The 24443-nt window shown below is 40.3% G+C and overlaps 4 protein-coding genes across 5 annotated transcripts; 3 read left to right on the top strand and 1 right to left on the bottom strand.

The window, feature by feature from the left end:
• The first annotated feature begins 1905 nt into the window (after nucleotides 1–1905).
• Nucleotides 1906–14583, top strand: epha2a (eph receptor A2 a). The gene is made up of 17 exons (XM_041033386.1): nucleotides 1906–2074; nucleotides 2937–3004; nucleotides 4532–5168; nucleotides 9068–9223; nucleotides 9332–9664; nucleotides 9894–10021; nucleotides 10154–10328; nucleotides 10443–10545; nucleotides 10819–10871; nucleotides 10967–11089; nucleotides 11182–11367; nucleotides 11479–11540; nucleotides 11763–11972; nucleotides 12166–12315; nucleotides 12621–12814; nucleotides 13151–13306; nucleotides 13752–14583. The coding sequence occupies exons 1-17, from the start codon at nucleotides 1999–2001 to the stop codon at nucleotides 13858–13860; spliced, it is 2919 nt and encodes a 972-aa protein (XP_040889320.1). The 5' UTR covers nucleotides 1906–1998; the 3' UTR covers nucleotides 13861–14583.
• Nucleotides 14584–15647: 1064 nt separating this feature from the next.
• Nucleotides 15648–16837, top strand: LOC121178906 (heat shock protein beta-7-like). Its single transcript, XM_041033390.1, has 4 exons — nucleotides 15648–15735; nucleotides 15875–16008; nucleotides 16523–16648; nucleotides 16765–16837. The coding sequence occupies exons 1-4, from the start codon at nucleotides 15657–15659 to the stop codon at nucleotides 16768–16770; spliced, it is 345 nt and encodes a 114-aa protein (XP_040889324.1). The 5' UTR covers nucleotides 15648–15656; the 3' UTR covers nucleotides 16771–16837.
• A 794-nt stretch (nucleotides 16838–17631) lies between these two features.
• Nucleotides 17632–21267, top strand: cplane2 (ciliogenesis and planar polarity effector 2). 2 transcript variants are annotated; one of them, XM_041033389.1, is made up of 6 exons: nucleotides 17632–17960; nucleotides 18388–18540; nucleotides 18879–19003; nucleotides 19125–19264; nucleotides 19543–19636; nucleotides 21159–21267. In XM_041033389.1, the coding sequence occupies exons 1-6, from the start codon at nucleotides 17849–17851 to the stop codon at nucleotides 21192–21194; spliced, it is 660 nt and encodes a 219-aa protein (XP_040889323.1). In that variant the 5' UTR covers nucleotides 17632–17848; the 3' UTR covers nucleotides 21195–21267. The 2 variants fall into 2 exon arrangements, with proteins under 2 accessions (XP_040889323.1, XP_040889322.1); XM_041033388.1 differs by lacking the exon at nucleotides 21159–21267 and having other exon boundaries at nucleotides 19543–20319.
• Nucleotides 20256–24347, bottom strand: si:ch73-15b2.5 (rho guanine nucleotide exchange factor 19). Its single transcript, XM_041033387.1, has 12 exons — nucleotides 24060–24347; nucleotides 23810–23971; nucleotides 23669–23733; nucleotides 23267–23577; nucleotides 22728–22888; nucleotides 22490–22642; nucleotides 22267–22396; nucleotides 22087–22161; nucleotides 21431–21523; nucleotides 21150–21298; nucleotides 20721–20885; nucleotides 20256–20615 (listed from the first exon to the last, which is right to left on the bottom strand). The coding sequence occupies exons 1-12, from the start codon at nucleotides 24281–24283 to the stop codon at nucleotides 20570–20572; spliced, it is 1734 nt and encodes a 577-aa protein (XP_040889321.1). The 5' UTR covers nucleotides 24284–24347; the 3' UTR covers nucleotides 20256–20569.
• Nucleotides 24348–24443: the final 96 nt, after the last annotated feature.

Here is a 24443-nt window from a genome sequence, read left to right as displayed (position 1 = left end):
GTTTTGGGGGGCCTTTGTCAGGATGGCTGGCTGTGTTTGGCTCTCAGCCTGAGGGGCTCTTCTCTCCAAGTACACGCCGCTTCACAGAGAAGACTTGACTCTGAAATTCCTCCAGATAAGAGTTGCTAGGTGATGCTATTGTCAGATTGTCTTTGTGGTCACATATTCATACCCAAATTGTAAGGTTCTTTATGAGGACCGTCTCATTAGTAGTCATATATTCATACCAGACCACCCCCCCACTTGACCCCTCCTTTACCAGTCGTGGGAAAGACAAGTCCTGGATGAGATGTAGAGGATTCGGGCAATTACTTGGAAGATGGTCAGAAAAGATTATCCAACTTAAACGCTCTTTCATTTTGAAATGATACTAAAGCCCAAACATATTTATACTGTATTATTTACATTGTTTGAAACATTTACAACCACAACTTAAAATTCCGGCACAGATAAAAAATCCAAGAAAGCTTCTAAAATGTCTATTTAAACACCAAGTTGTTATTTAAATAGTTCTGGCCCCAAGTATACCACACACAGACTAATGGATTATTTACATCTCATTGTTTAAAAAAAAATACTATGTGCAAGACAGGGCAGCAAAGCTACAGTACATTCAGAATAAAAAAATGTATTGCTTTGTTTAAAAATGATTAAATATCAGCATTTAATAATGCAGTTCAGTTTTCAGTTCTATTCAATATATTGCCCCCAAATCTCCTTTGCCAGGTCCATGAAAATACACATGAAAAGATGTAAAACAATAACACAAGACATTAGTGTTAAAATATGAATATCTTTGTTCACCCAGAAAAAAAGCTTATTTGAAATGCTTCATATTTATCTTAATGTTTTAATGCTATACTATCATGTCTACTACCATATACAATATATGGAGTAGTAATACAGCACTCCAAAGGAGGATATTCTGCATAATGAGCGATGGTGATATTTTAACTATCTTTGTTTGCTACTAATACTTATGTTGCTTTACTTAAGTTAAGTTTTAAAGGGAAAAAGTGTACCAGAGTATTTTGCACTGTGGTAACACAACTTTGACTTAAGAAAAGCATCTGAATAATTATTCTAACACTGAATATATAAATGACCTAATAAAATACTCAGGAAATGGTCATTCGGCATAAGTATTATTTTTGTTTATTTAATTACATTTTGCTAATAATATTGTACTTTTACTGAGGCTAAATACAGTGTGACAGATTGTAAGACTTTTAGTTGTAATTTTTTTACACTGTTTTTTTTTTTTTTTTTTTTTAAATAGATCTGAATATTTCTTCCACCACCATTTGTTATGTTTTCCAAGTGTCTGAACAATTAAACTGCAGGGTTTATTTGCATTTAGCTTACTTTTATTGTTGACAGAAGTTGGTTGACTTAATTTTAATATAAAATGTGTACATATGCAGGATATACATGATACTCAGGAGGTTGATTTAATCTTGATAATGGCTGCAACTAATGATTATTTTATTTATCGACAAATCTAGTGATTACTTTCTGAATTAATCAGTTGATCTCTATAAACTGTCAGAAAAAAAAGAAAAATGTCCATCACTTTCTCAGAGTCCAAGGTGACGTCCTCAAATGAATTGTTTTGTTTGACCAAAGATATTCAGAAAAACAGGATATTTTCCTATTGATTATTCTTCTGATCTAATCGGTTAAACACACATTTTAATCAGATAAATTAAAAAAAAAACTGCAGTTTATGAAGGCCTTCATTCTCCTCAATGAAACAGGTGCGGTCAGATGGTCCTGGCCCCGCCCCTTTGATTACCATATTTGGGGAACTTCCACATTCCAAAGGGCGCGAGGCGGGGCGATGACGCCACCTGTTTCTCAATGGGCTGCGGGCTCGTGCTCACTCAGACGGAAGAGTGAAGTGTTTAGAGAAGTGGAGTCAGAGGGGGACCGACGCAGGAGAGCAGACAGGCTCCGGGATACAAAACCACTTTTTCTTTCTTTAAGTTGTGTGGCAACATGGAGTTCCGTCGGCCAAGCTTATTCCTGTTTTTATTTATTAACCAAGTATTTATCAGCGTCCAGTCGAAAGAACGTAAGTACAGTTTTTTCTGTTTAAAATATTTTTTAACGTCCTGTAAAAAGAAATAAAAGTGTGGCCTGGCTTTACCGCACCTCATGAGTCAGGAGGTTGGAATCTGATAATTTGCTTTAAGTTTTGCTTCTGCTTTACAATTTCTGCCATTGCCAAGTTAAAAATCCTCATATAAAAGTGTTTTTGTTGTGTTTTATTTTTCAGTTAGTTCACAACAATGCAATGTGTATCATGGACCTTGTCTGAACAGTTCAGAATGATGTAAATGATCAAGAAACTCATACTGTCTCTTTATCCCTAACTTTTTTTTTTTTTTTTTAATGATGTTGGGAAATGAATTTCCCATTTCTGGCCTTGGACCTCTTTGGGGATAAGGGAGCACCTGTGAGATGCCTAAACATGTCCGTCTTTTTGTTTCACTTGTGGTGCAGTTTCATGTATTTCTCTCGTCATGGTAATTTAACTGCCCACGCCTTTCTCATACATTATTAGTCCCTTATGCTGGACCTGGAGGATACGGTCAATGAAGTCCTGAATCAGACCGACATGCTTGATTAAACTGTCAAAGCATGGCATGTGCCCCCCATAAAGCTGTTGGCCCCAGAGAACAAGGCAGAGGATTTAATCTTACAGTTAAATCACTGTTATTTCTAATTATCTAACAACCTTAACAAGATATATAAACAAACAAAAGTAAATATTACACTGTTTTGCCAGAGGCATATTAGGTTTGTAAATGTTTAGTGACTTTCTTTAATAGCTAAATGTGTATTGTGTAAAAATATTTTCTTTGATGCACCAGGTTCAGTCATTCCTGTGCTTGTTATAACTATGTCATGTGTTTTTCTGTTTTTCCTTGTAGAAGTATTGCTGGATATGAGAGCTTCAGGATCAGAGCTGGGGTGGTTGACGTTGCCATATGAGAACGGAGTGAGTATTTATACCTCAACAGGCATTTTTAAGACTTCAGGTTCAAGACTTGAAACTGGTCCTCTCTAATAAACAGCAGCTGAAGATTAGGCCATGGGAGAATTTAAATTCTGTTTAGCAACAATAAAACAGAGGCCTCTTTCTGCTCATTCAGTCCGCTAAAAAAGGTTTCTGGGAGAGATGGAATGAGTGGCAGCTAGATGAGGTTTGGCAGAGCTCAGCTAGTCTCCTGTTAACGCTACCCTTTCATAAAGAACTTATGAATGCCATTAAAATGTCAAGGATCAACCCACGTTTAAATTTACAGCACCAAAGTGCATTTTACACAATGACAGTAGATTGTTTTCATTCCAACACAAAACCATAAAACTAAATTTTAAGATGTTCCTCATCGAGATTCTTCTCTGAATGCAGAGATTGCAGCAGCAAGATGATCTGTACAGCAACAGGACATGAGTAAAAGAAAAAGAAAGAGTGGTCCATATGTGGAGAACCATCCCTCTATCTATAGTTCAGTGGCTTTCCATCTAAAAAAAGCTACAGGACAAGGCCACTTCCACTGTGTGGGCTATGTTTCTTGTGCGACTGTTCTCAAAGATCTAAGGACTCTTGATTTATCAGATAGGATTTCCCCTTGTCTGTCGAATTTTGCTTTGTTCTGATCCGGCTTTTGCACGCTTTTAAAGTTTGAACTTGTTTAAACTTGCACGAGAGATGATTATTTGAAAAATGTAGACAATAGAAGTTGAAAAGTTACGAGTGACTGGCTGAACTTCAGTATTTGATTTGGACAATATATAGAGGATATGATATGTCTAACCATGAAAGTTAGACAACTGAATGATCTACTATGAGTCATAAAGTGCTGCTCTAATCTAACGCAACCAGTTTAACTTTTTTGAACTAGTATTGATGTCATTTTGAAAATGAGCACATTTATTTTGCCTCTTTTTTTCTACAACAGTTAAAATAATGAATATTCAAGTATTGATTTAGTCCCAGAAACACACCAGTACTGCTAACACACGAGGTGTTAAATTTTAATGTTAAATGGAGGCTTTTAATCTTTCTAACTCATCATTGCTTCCCCCTCTTAAAAAAAGTCTTAATTGCTGCCAATTCTGCTGCCATGCCTTTTCACTGTGCTTGTAAAGCTAATTTAACTATCATAAAAGTTAGTTGGTATCCTACAGTAGAATTTGCTGGGTTTATGTGTGTCTCACACACATGCACCCTCATGTGTTAGTGGAAAACCACACACGTAGCACATGTTCAGGTCAGCAGTCTTAATGTGTGGAAAAAAAAGCTCAGACTCACTTCTGCGCTTTATGAGCTTCTCACTCAGCATGAAAGAAGAGGTATCTCATAAATAAAACTGGTTCTTGGCAAGAACAAAGCCTCTGAACCCTCTACTTACTCCCTGAAAAAATGCTTTTTCTCCTTTCATTACTGCAGTTTGGTAAGAGTGACTGTTGCCCCTTAAACTGATCCATCTCCTCTCTCTCTCTGTCTTTTTCTGTCCTACAGTGGGAGATAGTTCAGACGGTGGTGAATGGCTCACTTTACTATACCTATAGTGTTTGTAGCATAGAATCTACTGAACAAGATAACTGGTTACGCACAACATTCATTCAGCGGCGCCCGGGGACAACACGCGTTTCTGTGGAGCTCCGTTTCATTGTAAGAGACTGCAACACGTTTGATGGTGCCTCTGTTGCCTGCAAAGAAACCTTCAACCTTTTCATCTCAGAGGCTGATGCTGATGTGGGAACCAACTTCCGCAAAGGGCAGTTCCGTAAAGTGGCCACCATTGCTCCTGATGAGGTCACACGGGGCCGCGTGCTGAAGGTCAATACAGAAACGAGGACTGTGGGGCCTCTGTCCAAAAAGGGCTTTTACCTGGCTTTTCAGGACATGGGTACTTGTGTGGCACTCCTCTCAGTCAGAGTTTACTACAAGACATGCCCGTCCACCGTGCAGAGCTTGGCTACCTTCCCAGAGACAGTGGCGGATGCCCTGAGGGGGGTGGAAGGAGCCTGTGTGGAAAATGCCGTCAGTCAGGCCACTCCACGCATCTACTGCACAGCTGAGGGTGAATGGGTGGTTCCTGTGGGTCAGTGCCAGTGTCTGTCAGGCTACGAAACCACCGGGGACTCCTGCCAAGGTAAGCACTGCCAGAAATATGCCATGCACTCAACTGAGACAAGTTTGTGCTGCTCTGTGAGTTGTGGTAAATGAAACACCTCCAACCACTACTTTGGCAAGGTGGAAGGAATGAGCGCATAGGAATGTTAATTGTGTCTGGTTTCTTTGGAGATCTGCTGCAAAAACCATATCTTCATGTCTGTCTTGAAATAGGTCAGGTACAGCAGTACTGGGCATGGGAAAAGGGAGGAAACAGGGAAGGTGTCTAAACCTGTTTGTTTTGATTAGATGTAGAGGCAGCCACAGATTGCTCCATAGAATACAGATAGAAATTGCTTGAGAAATTTCAACAGGACTCCCATGTGCGCTCTATCATCTCTTCACCTGTTGGCCAATAGCACATTTTTTTCCACTGTCTTTCTCTCAGGACTCAAGAATGGGGCTTGGCTGAGGCTCTGTTTTATGGATAGGCCGATGGGTGGAGGAGATAATGTACAGTACAAGAAGTTGTGTCCCAGTTTTACGTGGACTTTGTTGTGTGTTTACACTGTAAAACTGACAAAAGTACACTGAAAGATGTTTGCAATCTTTGGAAAACATTTTGCTTTTTCTTGGAAGCTTCCAAATTTCAAGTTCATAGTATTTTTCCAGGGTTTGATTGATGTTTGTCAGCACACATCTTGAATTATTTATAGTTAATTCAAAATAGTAAAGTACATTAGTTTCTTGTATACACTGATATATATATATATATATATATATATATATATATATATATATATATATATATATATATATATATATATATATATATATAATAAAAGTATGGAGAAACTTTGAGGTATGTATCATCCTCGAAGACGAGCTGTGATAACATACAAGGTCAATAAAAAAACTAAACTAAACAAACAAAAAAACACACAGCAGAGGACATAGCTGTATTGTTCATACTGTATGTGCTCCTCCTGCTTGTGTGGAAGTTGGCCTGTCTGTTGGCATTTCTGGGGTGTGGTGTGTTGAACTGTCTGAAGGAAACATGGGAGGAGAGAGGGTACAGAGAGAAGAGGAAGGAGGGAGGAAGGGCACATTTTGCTGTGGGGATTTCTGAAAGGAATTCTTTCACCCTCGCGTCACCTACAGCACTGATTGACTAAAGGAAGGGCTGTGTGAATTTGTCAGAATCACTACCTGAGTGGTATGTCTTCTCCTCACAAGTATTTGTTTTGCGTGAGTTGCCAAGGCGACAGAAACCACAGATTACAGGGATGAGGCAGACACACCTATCAGAGGTTAGACTGAGTCAGGCTGCGGTTTATGACTCCTGATGGTCCGCGTCACCTTGACTGGCAGTGTTTGGTCTCCTTATGAAGTGTGTGACTATAAATGGCCAGATTCTTATCATCTGAAAAAATTAAGTGATTAATCAGTTAGCTGATAAAACTAACCTTCAGCTAATTTGATAACGGATTCATTATTCAAGTCCTTTTTTTCCTACCAAAAATGGTTTTTAAAAAGTTGTTTTTTAATTTTCCTTCTTGTCTGTATTTTACATCAGTCTAAACAGAATATCTTTGGGTTTTGGACTGTTAGTTGGACAAGGCATTTCCTAATTCCCTGGGTTTGTGACAATTTCCTTATATTTTGAATTCCTTTGATAGACGGGTACTTTGGTCCAAAGAATGAATCTTGTACTAAGGTAGTAAAAACGACGGAAGATTAAGCAAGGAAGTCGAGGCAGAGGAATGTTTTAGACTTTGAAGTTCCTGACAACTGGTGGACTCAGAGGCGAGCACCTGAAACGGAAGTTGGCAAGAGGCTGTCAAGAGGAAGACAGGAAATATTTGACCAGAAAAACTCTGATTCCAAAGTCTGGAGGATGACCCCATTATTAGGTGGCAGGAAACTGAAAATATTTTATTACATAAGTAAAACCCAATGTTGTAGCTTATCCCAGCCAGCTCACTAATGTAAGAAAGCCACTACCTCAGTCCAGTTTTTACGTTAACTGAAGAAAGTGATATCCTCAGAGGCTCATGGCCTGCATGTGGATTCCACTGAAGAGCCCAACTGTTGTGGGAAAAGGAAGTAAAGTGAGATGAGGAGGAATGCTGACTGACACAAATAAGCAGGTTGTCCTTGGTTGGAGTCAGAGGGTGGGGAGTGAGTCGACAGTTGGCGCATGAGGGTGGTTAGTTTCGTGGGTGCTTAGTTAGGTGTGGAGTGTAATTTAGTCAAGAGGATTAGTAGAGCAACAGGACAGCTGTTAGCCAATGACATGCCCCGCTTTGCCTCCCTTTGCTCTTTCATCCGGTTGTTAACACACGCAACGAGCTCCCTAATCCATGTTCCCACTCATTAGAACAATGGGCCGACACAAAGAGCAAAAAACAGATTCAATTAACAGATGCACCGGTGCGGAACATAAGCCCTTTTCACGTGTTGGTTGCAGTCAAAGAGAGTGTGGGCCAATAAGAAGCACTATTTTCATCAACAAGTGAAAATAACATTTTATTAATTTATGAAAGTTTTGGATCAGATTCAAAAACATATTTCAGTGTTTTGTAGATAGGTACAAAATTCTTAACAAAGTATGACGGAAAAAAAGTAATGATGAATTACTTTGAATGCCAGAATTTGCATTAACAATGTTTGTATTCACGCCTTGCACACTTGCCGCCATTTGCGAGCTGTATAATGAGTAGTGCAACATATTTATGGCACCACTCTGTCCAATCTCAGAGACAATAGATGAATAGGGCTGGAGTTTCTTTGGTACGTGACAGAGGTCCTGCTGCTCCAGCTCAAGATGAAATGGGCTGGCCCCCTTTTTCTTATGCGAAAAGGCCTCAGCTACACCCCCACTGTCGCCAAGTGACTCCCCAGAGAGAACTTCTGTTGGTGCTCCAGACCTTTACCCCCATCCCCCATCTATCCAGCTATTCATCTCTATCCCTCCTACTCAAACTCAACCTGCTGCTTCTCCTCCACTGCGGCAATACTCAAGAGTGCAAAGGTCCTTCTGCCTTGGTGGTGAAGTAACGCGACCACGTCTTCAATCCAGGGTTCACTCGACCTCTTCTCTTGGCCACCAGGACAGGGGCCACATGAAAGGCTGCTCCCTAGGGAGACAGCAGACTGAAAGCAAAGACAGGAGATCTTTCATAAGATCCACTCTTTTTAATCTTTTTTTTCTTTTTTACTGTGCTGAGGCCTTTATCACCCCAGAAAGTATGTGCATCTGTTTCCATAAACACACCGAAAAGCGTACTTGTTTCCAGCAGCTTTTCCTCTTTCCTGATTCTCTTGTCCACTAACTATTCAACCTTGCATGCTGTAATTTGTGACCGGTGTCGGGGGGTTAGGGGAAGGAAGGAAGAAAGGGAGGAAACATCAGCCTCAGACTGACTTGCAGCTCTTACATCCTGGTTTCTGTCCAGTCTGCATGTTCATTAACCTCCCATGCCCTGGAAGGCTGTTTATCTGTGTGCTGAAATGTCCATCACCATACTCCACCAGTGTCCAAGGTGCTATTTCCTTTGGCAAAAACACCAATATTATCTGCCAGAAAATCTGAGAGAGTTCACGGTGGGGAAAGCAGATCAGATCACCTGATGGATTTAAAGCTCTGCTGTCATCCGGTTGACACTGACAGTGTGACCTGAGATTAGGCCTCTGGGCTAAAAAGGCGAGTGGAGGCACATCGTCAGGGAAATCCCTTTTCATTCCTCTGGATACAAAGACTCAGTGATTATAGGTTAGCCTCAACAAATGCTTCCTGTTGGGTGGAAAAGGCTGGTATTACAGAGACAGCTTCATTGTTTGCGTTTTGATCAGTCATTCCTTCCTGTGTTTGTCTTTTTCACAGCTATTCCTATATGTCAGGCTTAAACTAACACACACCTTCTTTCTCTCACACAGCATGCAAGCCAGGCTACTTCAAGCCATCTGAATCGAGCGAGTTATGTCAGGTTTGTCCTGATAACACCAAGCCCTCCATGGCCGGCGCCACTGAATGTCAGTGTGAGGAAGGTTTCTTCCGCTCCCCTTCAGACCCTCCAACATCTCCCTGCTCTGGTAAAACCCCACCAAGTGACATTTTACTGAAAAAGTCAACTTTTATATTCATTAAAGGCAGTTTGGAGGACCAATCTAACTGTTGTGTCATCCACTTCCTTCCCCCAGCTCCACCCAGTGCCCCTCTTGACCTGACCTCCACCACCCTGTCAGCAGAGGGCAGGCTGCAGCTGTCCTGGAGCCCACCGCTGGTAACCGGGGGCCGCAGCGACCTCACCTACAGTGTGGTGTGCGAGCACTGCGACGGAGGCCTTTGCATCCCCTGTGGCGAGAAGATCCATTTCGAGCCAGGTTCTACAGACCTGCAGGACACCACGGTCATCGTTACTGACCTGGATTCTCATCTGAACTACACGTTCACTGTGGAGGCTTTCAGCGGCGTGTCTCAGTACAGCACTGAGAGGCCTATATCGACCATTACCACTGGTCTGGACTACACAGGTGAGCTTGTTCACATGTAAAACTTTTTTCTTTTTACTTATAACTCTTCCCTTTGCCACAAACTGAACATGCACATTTGATAAAAGTGGCGAAAGAAGGCCTTACTACACAAAGAAGAATTCAGTCTGACCCACTGAATCCCAAAGGCTTTCATTACCACATGTCCTTTCCTAAGACTGTGATTAGTCACTAACCATTATTTTGCTTTCTGCCTCTCACCGACCGTTAGATCCCCCAAAGGTGACGCTGATCCATCTGGATGATCGCAGCCCCAGCAGCCTGTCTCTGTCCTGGACTCTGTCTCGCAGACCTCCAGCCCACATCAGTCATCGCTATGAGCTTATGTACCGCAGAAAAGTAAGACAGAGTGCTTTTGCTCTTTTGTTTTTTCTTCCCTCATTCAAAGTTGTTTTTAAAAAAGTAGGCAAGTGATGTCTGGCTAAGATAAAAACTGTTCTAATCCACCTACTTTCAATGCTTCGTTTGCAGGATGATGATGGCGAGCGTGGTGTGACCACCTACAGAGTCCTGATTTTGGAGAAAAACTCAGTCCAGATTGATGACCTCATCCCAAACACTACTTATTTGTTCAAGGTCCAGGCACTGAGTCCTGATGGCAGCCCTGGAAGCTACAGCATGGAGCATGAGTTTCATACTTCTCCAGGTACCAGAAACCTTAAAAACCTACAGAAGATGAAACCGTTTCTCACGTGTCTCTAAATAAACCTTAATTTCATGTCTTTGAGTCAAATGTTTCTGTGTCTGTGTTTTTGCACAGCTGAGTTTCAGATCCAGAACAACTCCACCATGGTGATGGGAGCTGTAGTTGGAGTAGCAGTTATTCTGCTTATTGTGGTGGCCGTCCTGCTGCTGCGTAAACGGTTGGTAAACACACTCTTTATATCCACATTCAACGCCTGTCTCATTCAGATAAATGTTATCTACAGATCTGCAGACTGTGTGATTATGTGCCACAAGCTTGAGTAAGTTAAGGATACTCAGGGATGACAGCTTAGGGGGGGTTTATGAGTAATAGCTGGTGCTGTTATTGAATACAGCCTTGGTCTTTTTCAGCTGGGACGGACCTGCAATTACCTAAAAGCCAGTCTGTATTCTGTTTAGTCCTATAGTGATTAGTCTTGTTTTCTTCTCAGGAGACTGAGCTCTCGTGGCAGAGGTGGACCAGAGGATCCCTACTTTTCAACAGGTTAGAAAACCGCAGAGTACATACGTTAATAATTTATGACATAGTATATTATGTTATTATTTAGCCTAACATTCTTGTCATTATTTCCTCCTTAGATCAGCTCAAGCCTCTGTCTTATGTTGATCCACACATGTATGAGGACCCTAACATTGCCATCCAAAAGTTTGTCACAGAAATTGACCCAAATGCTATTAGCAAACAAAAAGTCATCGGTGTAGGTAAGTGTTTTAAACCATTTACCTTCCATTTAGTGAAACCTCAGAGTTCTTCTGTTTCTGACATTTCCTCCTGCTGTCCGTCTACTGATCAGGAGAGTTTGGGGAAGTATTTCGGGGTGTGATGAAGACTCCTGTGCGAGGAGAGGTGGCTGTAGCGATCAAGACCCTGAAGCCGGGCTACTCAGAGAAACAGAGGCAGGACTTCTTGAGTGAGGCCAGCATCATGGGGCAGTTCTCGCACCCGAATATCATCCGCCTGGAGGGAGTTGTCACCAAATGTGAGTTGTGACCTGGGGACAGAAATCAAACAGCCATTCACAACTTATTCTTATCAACTGTATGTATGTTTTTCCTTCACTAAACATCAATTTTTTTATTTTAATTTTCAGTCAAGCATGCCATGATAGTGACTGAATACATGGAGAACGGAGCCCTAGACACATATCTGAAGGTATGTTCTCATTGTTGTTTAAAGTGAGACGGTCACATGATTGTAGCCTTTAGCATGACTTTTTAAAAAAATCATAATACATAGGGACTGAGAATTATTGACAAACTATTGATTTTATGCATATGCAGTACATATAGTTAAAAGCAAAAAAGATGAAAACTGGAATTTATGGCACAGTAAAACGCAGTTAAGAATAAACTACATTCACTTTTTTCCCCCTAGGACCGTGACGGAGAGATTCCTTCATATCAGCTGGTTGGAATGCTGCGTGGAATAGCTGCAGGCATGAAATACCTTTCTGACATGAGCTATGTTCACCGTGACCTGGCAGCAAGAAACGTTCTGGTGAACAGCAACCTGGAGTGTAAAGTGTCAGATTTTGGGCTGTCACGTGTGCTGGAGGACGATGCAGAGGGCACCTACACAACCAGAGTAAGTCTAACATCTAGATCTCACAGCCAAAAAGCGTAGCAACAGAGGAAAAACCCTTATTTTTCTTTCCCTGTAACCAATGTCAGCCTGTTAATGATAGTTTTACTCTCAAGTGTCCAATCTAAAGTGTTTTTCTTTCAGCGCCTTGTGTTTCCATTCCATTCATGACTGGTTAATGTATCTCTTCTGTCAGGGAGGTAAAATCCCCATCCGCTGGACTGCCCCCGAGGCCATCGCATACAGGAAATTCACTTCAGCCAGCGACGTGTGGAGCTTTGGCATCGTCATGTGGGAAGTCATGGCATTTGGAGAACGGCCCTACTGGGACATGAGCAACCATGAGGTATATTTCATCTGTCGCATCCTCTTTCCAACTCTTATGGTTGAGATGAAGGATTGTTTTGGCCTGTGTAGGTCAAACTTTAATTCATATTACCACTGAGAGTCTGTGCAGAGATGGTGGTGATTGAAAGTTGCCTGACATGTACTGTAGTTTCCCACCATCCTTTTTAAATTTACTGTTAACATCAACCTATGAACACAGCACTTTTTTTTGCACTGCTGCCTAGTCAAACACTTTGTCACTTCAGCCATAAATATAATTAAGATCTAAGCATTTCCTTCTCTCTGCCCTGGTCTCTTCCTCAGGTCATGAAGGCTATCAACGAGGCCTTCAGGCTTCCTGCTCCGATGGACTGCCCGTCCGCCATCTACCAGCTCATGCTCCAGTGTTGGCAGCACGACCGCTCCAAACGACCTCGCTTCACAGACATCGTCAACATTTTAGACAAACTGCTCCGAAGCCCAGAGTCTTTGAAAACCATAGCGGACTTTGATCCACGGTATGAACAATGAAAAGTTAACATTTTGGTAACAAAGTAAAACAGAAGTAAAACAAACAAAATGTTTTTAAAAAACACACAGACTAATGAAGAAGAATCACATGTTCCAACTGTCTTATTCAGTGATATAAAATAAGAGATATTATACGTGTAATAAAGGAATGGCTGGACATCAGAAGATTAGAAGCTACTGAAACATATTTTCTAACTCTCTGATCTGCAGTATGTTGACAGTAAAGCTGGTTCTCGCTTCTTCAAACATCATCACATGCACTCAGTGTACATAAAGAAGCAGTAAATGATAATGAATAATCTAATTAAATTTGTTCCTTGCAGCGTGTCCATCCGCCTGCCGAGCACCAGCGGCTGTGACGGCACCATGTTCAGGTCGGTGCCCGAGTGGCTGGAGTCCATCAAAATGAGCCAGTACAACGAAAGCTTCGCTCGCGCAGGGATCACGACCATGGAGCAGGTGCTCGCCTTGAGGCACGAGTAAGTGCACACATGGCACAGGTGCAGCTCTGCCAGGCTGCACTGATGTATCTGGCACTAAGCCACATTTTGTAGTACAGAGAGAGTATTGACCTCTCAGCTTGAACATTTGTTATCCAGTTTGTGATGCAGGAATACCCCACAACGCCTCTGCCCATGTCATTCCTCACATTCTCTACTTGCCATAAAGTCTACAGCAGCCTTTTAACATGGCAAATTATATAAACACGATCATGTTTTCATACAATCGAATGGTCAATTCAACCATTTATCCATTATCTTAGTTCACTATTTGAACCATTTATTCATTATTTTTACCAACTTATTTCAACCATTTATGCAGCCTAGCTACAGCTACAGCACCACTGTGGTCTCCTTGTGCAAAACAAACCCCATATTGTTTTTAGCACACTCAAAACGGTATCATTTATCTTTTTCCTTTCAGAGACATCAGGAATATTGGAGTGCGGCTGCCCGGTCACATGAAGAGGATAGCTTATAGCATCCTGGGCCTGAAAGACGAGACCAGCTCCCTCAGCGTGTTTGCAGTGTGATCTAAGCATTCCTCTAAATCAAAGTGCACTGACCGACCATGCCATTTCACTCATGGACGAGGAGGACTTAAGTGGGGGGATGAAACTGAGCTACTCTGCAAGCTTTTTTTTTTTCCTTTAGCACAGTGTGGCACGACTGAAGAGGACCCTCCAAGCCACTCAGAGAGGACTGAGATTGAAAAACACTTATGTACTTTATGATAACACAAGAGTAATTTATCTCTAAAATGTAAAAATGTTTCATATTTTGAACATAAACAGGTTATGTGATGTAGTAAATAAATGTGAGAGTGCTTGGCTTTGTATTTACTGAATGACTGACATATTTAATGCTCTTTATGATTAAGGGCTTTTTCTTCCAAGCACTCACTTTATCCTGCCAGTGTTTCTGGATCCTTAAATCACTTTGTTTTGCTACACTGTTTGTTATCAGTGAGACTTGCTTTTAAATTTGGAATAATTGTTCCACTCAGGGCAAAAAGTCACACATTCTTAAGTTTTGTAGTTAGTCGCTGTGTCATGTGATGCATTTTCCTCTGATCCTTTGTTTGTTTACACCATGTCTTAATACAACTGTCCATTTTTATTTAATATTTATTTTATTTTCTATTTATGTTATTTGTTACATGAGAAATAAGTCTGATCTGGCGCATGTTTGCCAGGCGGTGTATTTTTGTGTTTAAATAAAATCAGTGTTGCCCGTGACTGGATCACTTTCTTGTACTCGGCAGTCGTCAGCGTGTATTTTTTTTTTCTAGCCACGCAAGCCGTGTGGCTCTATTAATGGAAATGTCAGTTGGTCAATCGTTTAACACTTTGGTCCACACTGAAATATCCTGACAGCTATTGGATGGATTGCCATAAAATTCATAGTCCCCAGAGGATGAATCCAACTGACTTCTGAGATCCCCTGCCTTTACCTCTAGTGCCACCATAACATTAATATTTGTAGAACAGAGTTAAATACCTCAGCAGCTACGGATGGATTATGAACTTTGCTGATCCCTTAATTTTTCATCTAGTGCAATCATCATGCCAAACAGTTTGTACGTTCATTCACGGACCTAATTGTAGGTCACCGACCAAAATTTTTTTCTAACAGTTTACTTTTCCTTACAGTTAGAAGTACAGCCTCACCAAGCTTGTTTTGGTGACGCCTGTTGTCCAAATGGAGTTAATCAAACTCAGTGACTTTGCCAAGGTGGAGCAGAATGTCACACCTACACACAACTGTGCTCCATCACACAACTGCTGCTCAGACATATTAAATCCCCCCTCTGGAAGGTTTTCACTAGAAATCCATAGGTACACTGTAATTTCCACCTTACACAGAATTTTTAAAAAGCCAAATTTCATCATTTCATCAAAATCATCGCAAATCTTACCTAAAGCTACTTTGCTATGTCATATGGTTGCATTTCTTGGCTTCAAGTTGAGGGTGACAATTCATTCATTATCACACTTGATAATTATAGCATATACCTTCACACCCTTTCTCACACACAAACACTAAGGCCCACAGGCTCCCAGTCAAGGGTGCGGCTAAAAATTCTGGACCCCTTGACAACAGTTCAACAACAGTTCTCACACACTGAATATCTATGATCCAGTCCAGCTGAATCATAGAAAAACATCCACACCCACACCCCGTGGCACCCACGAGCTCCCAGTGGCCTATAAAAGACTCATTTACAGTGATGCTTTAATCAGAGAGAAGGAAGAATTCACTAGATTAGAATGACCTCCCTTGGATTGTAGATTCATTCAGCAAGAGACAGTTCACTTCCTCAACCTATATGGAGAAAGGCCAAGGTATTTTCTCTGAAGATTCAGGATCAAAACCTCAGCAGAGCACTAGAGAGCACAAATTTACAGGTCAGCTGAACAAAGGTTGACACAGATGGTATGATTAAATAAAAAAAAAATCTAAATTAGTAAGGGTTCTGAAATCTGCAGATTTGAACGCATTATTGTTCGGTCATCAAATTTTACAATCTATAAATGACTGTTACAGGACATTCATATCCTACGGGGAAGATCCAGGTCATTGGAGACATATTCCAGTTCACAGTCGATGTGAGTGAATTTTCTCCGGAGGATGTTATCATCGCATACTCAAACAACCTGATAGAGGTCCATGCTGAGAAGGTGAGCCATGCAGTTGGGCCTGGTGTAGAAAATGGCAGCTATAAATCAACTACAAAACAGAACAGATGTTGCTTTTGAAGGGATGAGTTATTAGACAGCTGAGCAAAGCTACACTTGTGGAATTTAAAAAGAAGTATAGTGATTATGGGACTGGAGCTGGAGTTTTTCCACAGCCTCCATGATAGTGGTGGATGAAAGATAGCATTTAAATGAATGAAGTGGGTTAATAAATGTTTGAAATCTGTTTTGTGGAAACATACAAATTTGAGTCAAGCCTTGAAATTTGAGTTACAATGCTACTAAAACTAATTTTTAAAAAAAAGTGTTTAAACTGTAGCAACAGGGGTTTAGGGAATTTTTAAGTTTTACAAATGTTATCTCATACTTGTGATTTATGACTTTTATCATAGTTTGATCACCATCCCCCATTTGTAAAATGTAACATGACACTATACTTTCCTGGTGTCATTTCAGTTTTTTCATATTCTCATAATCGTCTTTTCCCCGCATGCAGCTGGGAGATGATGGCGCAGTCACAAATACATTTTTCCACCGATGCAAACTACCATCGGATGTTGACCCCATATCTGTGACCATGTCCGTGGAGAGCAGTGGGGTCCTGACTGTCAGAGCTCACAGGGTATTTTATTTAGTCCTCGTTCTCTCTCTGCATTCAACACTTCAGATAACAAAATATCAAATTGTCTCTCAAACTTTTACATTTTTTTTCTTTGTTGTTCTGTTGGTCTTCCGCAGATGTAACCTCAGCACTAATCCACAGTGATCCTCCTGGGAAAAGCAGGGGTTTAGCGACCTCTAGCGGTGGGCGAATGAATCAAACAATTCACCATTCATGGACTATCGGACATATGAGAAACCTCATCCAGTTCACTTGAACAGTGTAATTTACTGCCAACATTGCAATTTACTATTTTAAAAAAGTGTGATTTTCTCTGACACTGCTGTTACCTTGATGTGACAGTTAAGATCAAACAGCAGCGGATGGCAAATAAACCTGTTAAAAATGTAATTGATTAAATAAATTTACACAACTTTTATTAATAGATTAACTCAAGTTACCACATCTGCTGATAGCCTCAGTTTGTGCCTTTCATGTATTAGCATTACATTTGGGTCACAGATGTTAGCGTTCGCCTCTCTGATAATTAGATAATTATTATTATATGAAGATAATTAAGAGTCAATCATTGCTGGTTAATTACCTTTAACAAAACAAAATATTACCTCTGTCACCCAAATGTATGCTAATAACCTGAGAAGCACAAATTGAGCTAGTCTGTGGTAACTGTAGGTCCTCTTATCATCTTATCTTGTGTCCATCTAAAAACGACAGGTGTGTGTCATATACTGATGATATAATGGAAAGAGAACAAGCGTGTAGTGAGGGCACCGGACTTCTGTTATGAGCGGTCAATAAAGTTGGTTGTTAAATGCTCCATTCAAGACTGGATGATTTATTTCAGGTCACGTACAGTCAATATCTGTCAGCGAGTGTCAGATAAAAGCGTAATTGACGACATTTTGAAGCACCTGAACGCAACACAGCGACGGAAGTGACGGCAGTGGTTGTCAAGGGACGTTTTAGTTTACGGAAGTGTTTATCAGGTGGCTCCAGTTTGAAACATAAAATGCTAATCGCCGACCACAGTTGTTGTGATTAAAATGTTTTATAGTAAATAAGACTGGTTGTAATACTTTGATAGTAACATTACTTCCAAAACCTGTCTACAGTCGCTTCAAGGAACCGAGTGTTTGTCTTTTTTTCGGATAAAACTGACCTCTCTGTGATGCTAGCTCAGTTAGCTTCTTGACCAACAACATGGCAGAAGTTCTTCCTCCTGGATCAGTCGTAGTAGCTGACTGGCATCGATGTAAGGACAGCAAAGAATATTTCAGCAAGATCCTACACAAGAAAAAACGCAAAATTTTTGGTAAGATAACCATATCTTTTTTAGTTGAATTACAATGCTGTTACCTTTTTTTCTAAAAAATAAAAATAATAAAATAAAATGCAGTAAATACATTTAGTCAAGTACTGTACTTTAATACAAATTTGAATTACTTTACACAATTTCAGTGGGAAATGTACTTATTACATTCACTACATTTATCTGACAGCTTCACTTTACAAATTAATATTTTCTAGACATATGAAGAGCTTATAAAGACTGAACTATCCAAAATACAAGTATAGCTGAAACCATTATTAAATTAATTGGTTGGGTGACAGGAGATTAACTGTAAACTAGTTTGATGATCATAATAATTACTGGTTGACAAAATAAGACATACTGTATCTACTACCAAGGATTGAACTGACTACTGGAATACCACTGGTCCTTTTAAAACTTATTACAGGCTTGTTGGAGTCTCCAGTGATGCCTCCAAATGTGGCTGTGGACACAGTTCATTATAAGATCTTCATCTCTGGCAAGAGTGGAGTTGGGAAAACTGCTCTTGCTGCACGTCTTGCAGGCCTTAATATTCCTAATGTGCACTATGAAACAACAGGTAGGTCACTGCTCTGTACTGATGAAGCACCACAGGCTGATAACCTGTGGTGCTTCATCAGTTTGTTCATGTTAGTTCAAGACTACAACCTGCTGTTGGAGAGCTGACACATCAAAACCTATTCCTGACTTTGCCACATGCTCCTGACTGAAAAATATAAAATATATTAAAAATATAAATAAAATATATATAAATATTACAAGGAATGACTATAGTTCTGTTACAAACACTGATTGTTTTCTAAGTAGGAACAGAATCAGTGTGACTCAACTGAACATTTTCTAAAAAAAATTTTAAATGAGGTTCAACTAATATTTGTTGATCTTCTGTTATTGAAGGTATTGAGACGACAGTGGTGTATTGGCCAGTGAAGTTAAGAGAAAGTGGCAGAGTGCTTTTCTTCCGTCTACAGCTGTGGGACTGTGGAGAGAACGCCTTGCGTAGATTTGACCATTTGCTTCCAGTATGTATGCAAAACAGAAAAGAGCATTGTATTCACTGTGTTCATTATTATAGATGAAAAACACTTGTGATCTACATCACACCAGACCTTGTGTCAAATCACTGTTCCCTATGTCTCCCAGTCTTGTAAGGAACAGGTGGACGCCGTCCTTTTCCTGTTCTCCTTCACTGACAGGACATCCTTTGATGATCTGTCAAATCAAATTGCTAAGTGGACTGGGCCGCCTGTGGGTCGAGTTGTGAAACTTGTGGTTGGCACCAAGTATCCTTTTGTGTTCTTTTTGTATAACTTGTATTTTAATTTTGTAAAACAGCTTTAGTTGAGGGCTTAAACTCTAAACTTATTTAAAACTCCTCTCAGCACTTCTACTTGGTTCAGTAATTTAATAATTTAATATGTGAGCATATGAGTTCTGCTGCTCCTATAGTACATCAAAAATAAGAAGAGTATGCAGCTAAAGCATGCATTATCATTTCCCAAATAATTTCTTTAGCTTTATCAATACACAGACAGGCATTTGTCCTTAATGCTTTGTTCAGATTTGATCTCTTCATGCACTGTGATGTGTCAGAGAGAGACCTGAGGGAATTCCAGGAGACATGGAGTTTACCGCTGCTACGTATGGGCGGGGAGGTCAGTGATGGGCTGGGTGACGTAGCCCCCCTCCTCAACTGCCTAGCAGAGCAGCTGTGGCATCAGGACTGTGTTAAAGCTAGATCAGCCAGCCACCATTCACAGCAGGAGACAGTGACTCTACTTTAATAGTGAACATGATTTCAAGGATAGTTGAGGTGAACTGGACTCCAGGTAAGGCTAATCCAGGGATGAGAGCCTCAGATCCTTCAGGATGAGATGGAGGAGGCTGTTGTTGAGTTCAACTTTTCTTTTTAATGCAATTTAAAAAAAAAAGCTTCCAGCTGTTTATTCTGAAATGTAATAAACTCTCCAGGGTGATGCATCAACATCACAATTTATGGCCAGATATTGCCTGGGATTGTGGTTATATTAATGTGATAAAGTAATGGGATGCCATTACTGTCTGTTCTGAAAGATCATAGGATAAAGTATCTATTAGGATGGTTTTCTTGGATGACATGAACAGTAAGTGCCTTGTTTTTCTGGTCATTATGACCAAAAAAGAGGTCGTAATGACCAGGCACATGATTGTTTTGTCTGATCACCTGGAAGAACTAGCACTCAGTCCAAAAAAAAAAAAAAAAAGAAAAAAAAAAAAAAAAAAAAAGGACAGAACCTGTTTTGATCTTTTATTTTTCATTAATTAAAAATTTGCACAATGCTTAAAAGAGGCCAGTATTTAAGTAAGAAAAAAACAAATGCATTCCCAGTAATAAAACATATCCCCTAACGTGCTGTGTCTGATAATTGTGATGAGTTCAGTGTGCGTTTGAATGCTTTGTGTTGTGTCAAAATGGTGTAGAGTATAATTAAGAACATTAAGTGCAGTCACGTCAACAGTAAAGTGTCAATCAGCAAAATAGATATCTTTCATGTGCAAGTTAAAATGACCCAAGTTTGATGTATAAAATTAAAATTGTCATGTTCCCATCACCGTTTACTCGACAGCACCTTCATCCATGTCTCTTTATCTGACCTGCAGTAAAAATAAAATAAAAACGGGAATCACTGATGCACGACTGGCTGCTAAAGGAGATTTATTAGTCATCACTAAGAACTTAGAGATGCTGTTTGCTCTTACCTTGTGTATGTAACAAGTATCATGGCAGTGGGATGTCCAGTTTGACTCTGGGAGAGATGTAGCAGGAAGGAGTCTGGAGGTAAACCCAGGACTTCAGTCTTCAGGTGCTCAGTGCGTACATATGTCGGGAATTCAGTGTGATCCATAACTATGAACTGCTGATCCCTGAACATGATGCAAAAAAAATAGAAGAAACAGACTAGTTCAACAACAGGATGCTAATAGGACTGAAAGTATCAGAATTACTTTACTTGAATAAAGTATTTGATGGGATCTTTGGTTTCCTATGGTTATAACATTAAAATATTTTGTCCTGCAGCTGGTCAGGCAGCAGAATTGAGCAATTTCCTTTTTGATTACTATGTGTTAAAAATGAAAGGTAATGGTCACTAATTGCCTTATTTGCAGTAATGAGTGTTTGTCAAATACTTTTTCAAGGAGATCATCAGAAGATCATTGAAGAGGTGGAGGTAGACACTGATGAATGATGTTCTGGAGTTGTAAGTGCCCTCCACAGTCAGCTGTCTCATCGGACCCTGATGCACCAGATAACGCCCGCTAACGACCAGAGGAACTGACTGCATGGAGGAAAAGGCAATCTGTTAAGCATTTGCTGCCCTCTGCAGGTTACAGAACAGAATCAAGTCTATTTTAAAGTCTCCGTATTATAAATCATACTGTGGAAAATAAAAAAAAGAAAAATTTGTCACCTTAACTTTGCCAAAATCCAGCAGCATTTCCAGGCACACCAGCTCCTCAATTTGTTTCATTTTCCGAACCCCTTTGTCACACTCCACCACGATCTGGTGAGAGTAATACCACAGTGTAGAAATACTGTTACCAGTGAGAGCTGTGCATTCAAAATTTTATTTAAGTACAAAAGTATTAGCATCAAAACATACTTAAATTATTGATACATTAATGTGTTCCCCCCAGGGATCTTTGTCTGCTTTACAGTCTGTTATCTTAACTTCTAATAAAATAATTCGGTTCTATTTCAAATTATTAATCAGAACCTGCAAACTAACCAGCAACTGAAATGATCAAATAAATGAACTGTAATAGAGCAGGATTGTGAAATTGGAAGAAAATGGAAATACTCAAGTGAAGTTCAAGTACCTCAATACTGTACTTAAGAAAAGTACTTGAGTAAATGTACAATATATCTTACTGGAGCAAAATATCAGTATCAATTTTAATTTTTAGAGATAAGCCATTTAAGAGGCCAATCATGTTTGCACAGCTTTAAAAAAAAAAAAACAAAAAAAAACAAACCCAAAAACAAAGCCACATTACTCATTCCTCTGTTCTCTTCTCCCTTAGATGAATGTACTGATCTTAACACACACAAAGAAAACAGCATTACCTCATGAATGGCTTCTATTGCTTTTTCAAGGTTTGAAATTGACACAGAGTCTGGGTCAGTCAGTTTCAAGATGTTCTGAAATTAAAAAGAAAAAACATAAAAGCAATCTTTGACTTATGACACATTGTGTACCAGCTGAATTTCTTTTTTTTTTTTTTAAATCTTTGATCAGGTGCCTACCTCCAGCAGAAGTTTAACACGAGTAATTCTCTGGAAGGGGAGGACAAGGAACGACTTGAGGCTTTGTCTTTGACACACTGGGTCACTCTCAAGCTTCTTGAGTGAATACACAAAGTCTTTGTTCTGCTGCCTTGAAAAAGAAGATATTCAACTGAATATGGCTTATGAGAAGTCAGAGGTGTTGAGTACCACTAGTGGGATCAAGTACAGAACAGACACTTACAGCAGCTGGTTGACAAGAGCCTCCTGGTACATCATGTTAGTCACATATGGCACATAAAGAGTGTGAAACTCTGGGCAGTGCCAGAGCACGATGTCTCCAACCTGAGATATTAACAAACTCTCTCCCAGTCGCATTTCCAGATCCATGAGAAACCTAGAAGCGGCAGGACAGCAGCTCAGCATTAACTTCAACACAAGTAGTTCAAAGATAGAAGAAGTACTGTATGTGGAACTCTCACTTTTCACTGGCTGCCATGACATGGCGAATGTTGGAAAACAAAATGTGATGCTCCATTTGAGACAGGGTCTGCTTCAGTGCCTTTGATGCATGGAAATGATTGACAGCAACTCCGAGGCTCCTCAAGTAAGACGCCTCGGAACCGATCAGCTCAAACATTGCCTTCAAATGAACAAAGTGAGAGGGAGTTAAAAAAAAAAAATTGCAAGAGTTAAATGATAAGGTTGGTGATACATAGCCAAATTCAAAGAGTACATAGAGTCACCTTAATAACAACATACATATCAATATAAGGCTCACAAAGGTAGGTTGGGCCAGGTAAGACAGAGCCTGAAACTGTCTTAGAGTTTGAGAGCATGAACTTCACTGATTTAGGTAAAATGTTCGTTTCTCTGGTTCCACCCTGTGGCCAAACTTTAGGCTACAGGTTTAATCACACTACTGTAAACTGCAAAGTTGTGCCTCCATTTTTCAGACCAATGAATATTGTTAGTAAATTAATTAAGATTCATGTCATGAATGAAACCGAGCTTTTCCCACCTCCTGAAGGCGAATCTCTCTGGTGGTCAAGCTGTTGAGCAGGCCAGACGCTTTCACCTCATCTATATCTTGCCAAAGGGTACATGGAATCACCCTAATAGGGTGAGGTGGAGATGAAGATGAAGATGGAGATGGAGTCTCTTCTGGAGGGTGTAACTGATGGGATGTGGTCTCAGAATGGCAATGAGAGATAAGACGGGACTGCAGGCCCCGCAGATACTGGGGTGTTATCAGTTCAGACACAAAACTCCTGCTGAGTCTTTGCAGATCATCTTTCACTGCCTGAAGACAGTAGTCCTGATACAGTGGAACTGCAGAACAAAGTGAGAATGATAGATACTTTACATTACTATAAATCATAGAATGACTGGCAAGAGGCCTTGAGGAGGAGGGCAAACTTACAAATGTGGATGTACTTTGACTGGAATGACACACTCGGCACTTCCTCCTCAACTGAATCCACCTCCCTGGGTCGAATAAGCAAACCACATTTAGTTAACTGCATACAGATTATAAAGGTTATATAGTATAAGTCTCTCTTACCCATCAGAACTTTTATTTTGATCATTTAAAGAGGACGAAGGTGAGTTGTCTTCTTCAAGTCTAGGGACTGAGAACAACTTGGGAATTGAATGCATGCTTCTCAAATCCCATGTGCTCTTTAATGCCACCGACCTGATGGCAGAAGATATGTCTATGGGAGACCTAAAAGAGAACAAATATATTTTGCTGCCATAATCTCACAATATATAAATAGATTACTGAAGTTTTCAGTGTACAAAGTGGTTCTTACCTGCCATCCTCAGGCTGGTTGATGGAGTGACTGCTCTCATCAAGGCCCCCGCTATCCTGTGCACTGTTGCTCTCCAGAGTAGGAAACTCACTTGTCGTCATGGTTGGCATTTGTGACATCAAATTATTTACTAGATGACCATTTCCAAAGTAGGAGTGTAGATGAGGGATGGCATCACCGCTCAAAGAGTAGCTGTTCTCTTCTCTGCAATCATACTGAGCCATAATGCTTTAGCCTGAAACTGAAACCAGACTTTTTATTTTAAAACTCTGCCCAAAGTGCAGCTGTGAAAATGTTTATCCACAGCAACACCCTACCTCTACAACACTATCACTCAGATTAAATAGTCTCAGTTTAGAGCAGTCTGAGCCTTAAGCAGCAATC

Source organism: Toxotes jaculatrix, chromosome 3 (assembly GCF_017976425.1).
Source record: "Toxotes jaculatrix isolate fToxJac2 chromosome 3, fToxJac2.pri, whole genome shotgun sequence".
Taxonomy (NCBI): domain Eukaryota; kingdom Metazoa; phylum Chordata; class Actinopteri; family Toxotidae; genus Toxotes; species Toxotes jaculatrix.
This window is presented reverse-complemented; position numbering and strand designations above follow the sequence as displayed.

What these genes read in the sequence shown, in the direction of transcription:
- epha2a (XM_041033386.1), top strand. Translation starts at nt 1,999, where the DNA reads ATGGAGTTCCGTCGGCCAAGCTTATTCCTGTTTTTATTTATTAACCAA. An exon ending in CAGCGTCCAGTCGAAAGAAC is followed by an intron (nt 2,075 to 2,936) that starts GTAAGTACAGTT and finishes TTTTCCTTGTAG; the next exon opens with AAGTATTGCTGGATATGAGA. An exon ending in CACCGGGGACTCCTGCCAAG is followed by an intron (nt 5,169 to 9,067) that starts GTAAGCACTGCC and finishes TCTCTCACACAG; the next exon opens with CATGCAAGCCAGGCTACTTC.
- LOC121178906 (XM_041033390.1), top strand. Translation starts at nt 15,657, where the DNA reads ATGGAGAAAGGCCAAGGTATTTTCTCTGAAGATTCAGGATCAAAACCT. An exon ending in TAGAGAGCACAAATTTACAG is followed by an intron (nt 15,736 to 15,874) that starts GTCAGCTGAACA and finishes TGACTGTTACAG; the next exon opens with GACATTCATATCCTACGGGG. An exon ending in TAGAGGTCCATGCTGAGAAG is followed by an intron (nt 16,009 to 16,522) that starts GTGAGCCATGCA and finishes CCCCGCATGCAG; the next exon opens with CTGGGAGATGATGGCGCAGT.
- cplane2 (XM_041033388.1), top strand. Translation starts at nt 17,849, where the DNA reads ATGGCAGAAGTTCTTCCTCCTGGATCAGTCGTAGTAGCTGACTGGCAT. An exon ending in TGTGCACTATGAAACAACAG is followed by an intron (nt 18,541 to 18,878) that starts GTAGGTCACTGC and finishes CTGTTATTGAAG; the next exon opens with GTATTGAGACGACAGTGGTG. An exon ending in AAACTTGTGGTTGGCACCAA is followed by an intron (nt 19,265 to 19,542) that starts GTATCCTTTTGT and finishes TGCTTTGTTCAG; the next exon opens with ATTTGATCTCTTCATGCACT.
- si:ch73-15b2.5 (XM_041033387.1), bottom strand. Translation starts at nt 24,283, where the DNA reads ATGGCTCAGTATGATTGCAGAGAAGAGAACAGCTACTCTTTGAGCGGT. An exon ending in CTGATGATCTCCTTGAAAAA is followed by an intron (nt 20,886 to 21,149) that starts GTATTTGACAAA and finishes CATCATGTTCAG; the next exon opens with GGATCAGCAGTTCATAGTTA. An exon ending in ATACTTGTTACATACACAAG is followed by an intron (nt 20,616 to 20,720) that starts GTAAGAGCAAAC and finishes TTTTTACTGCAG; the next exon opens with GTCAGATAAAGAGACATGGA.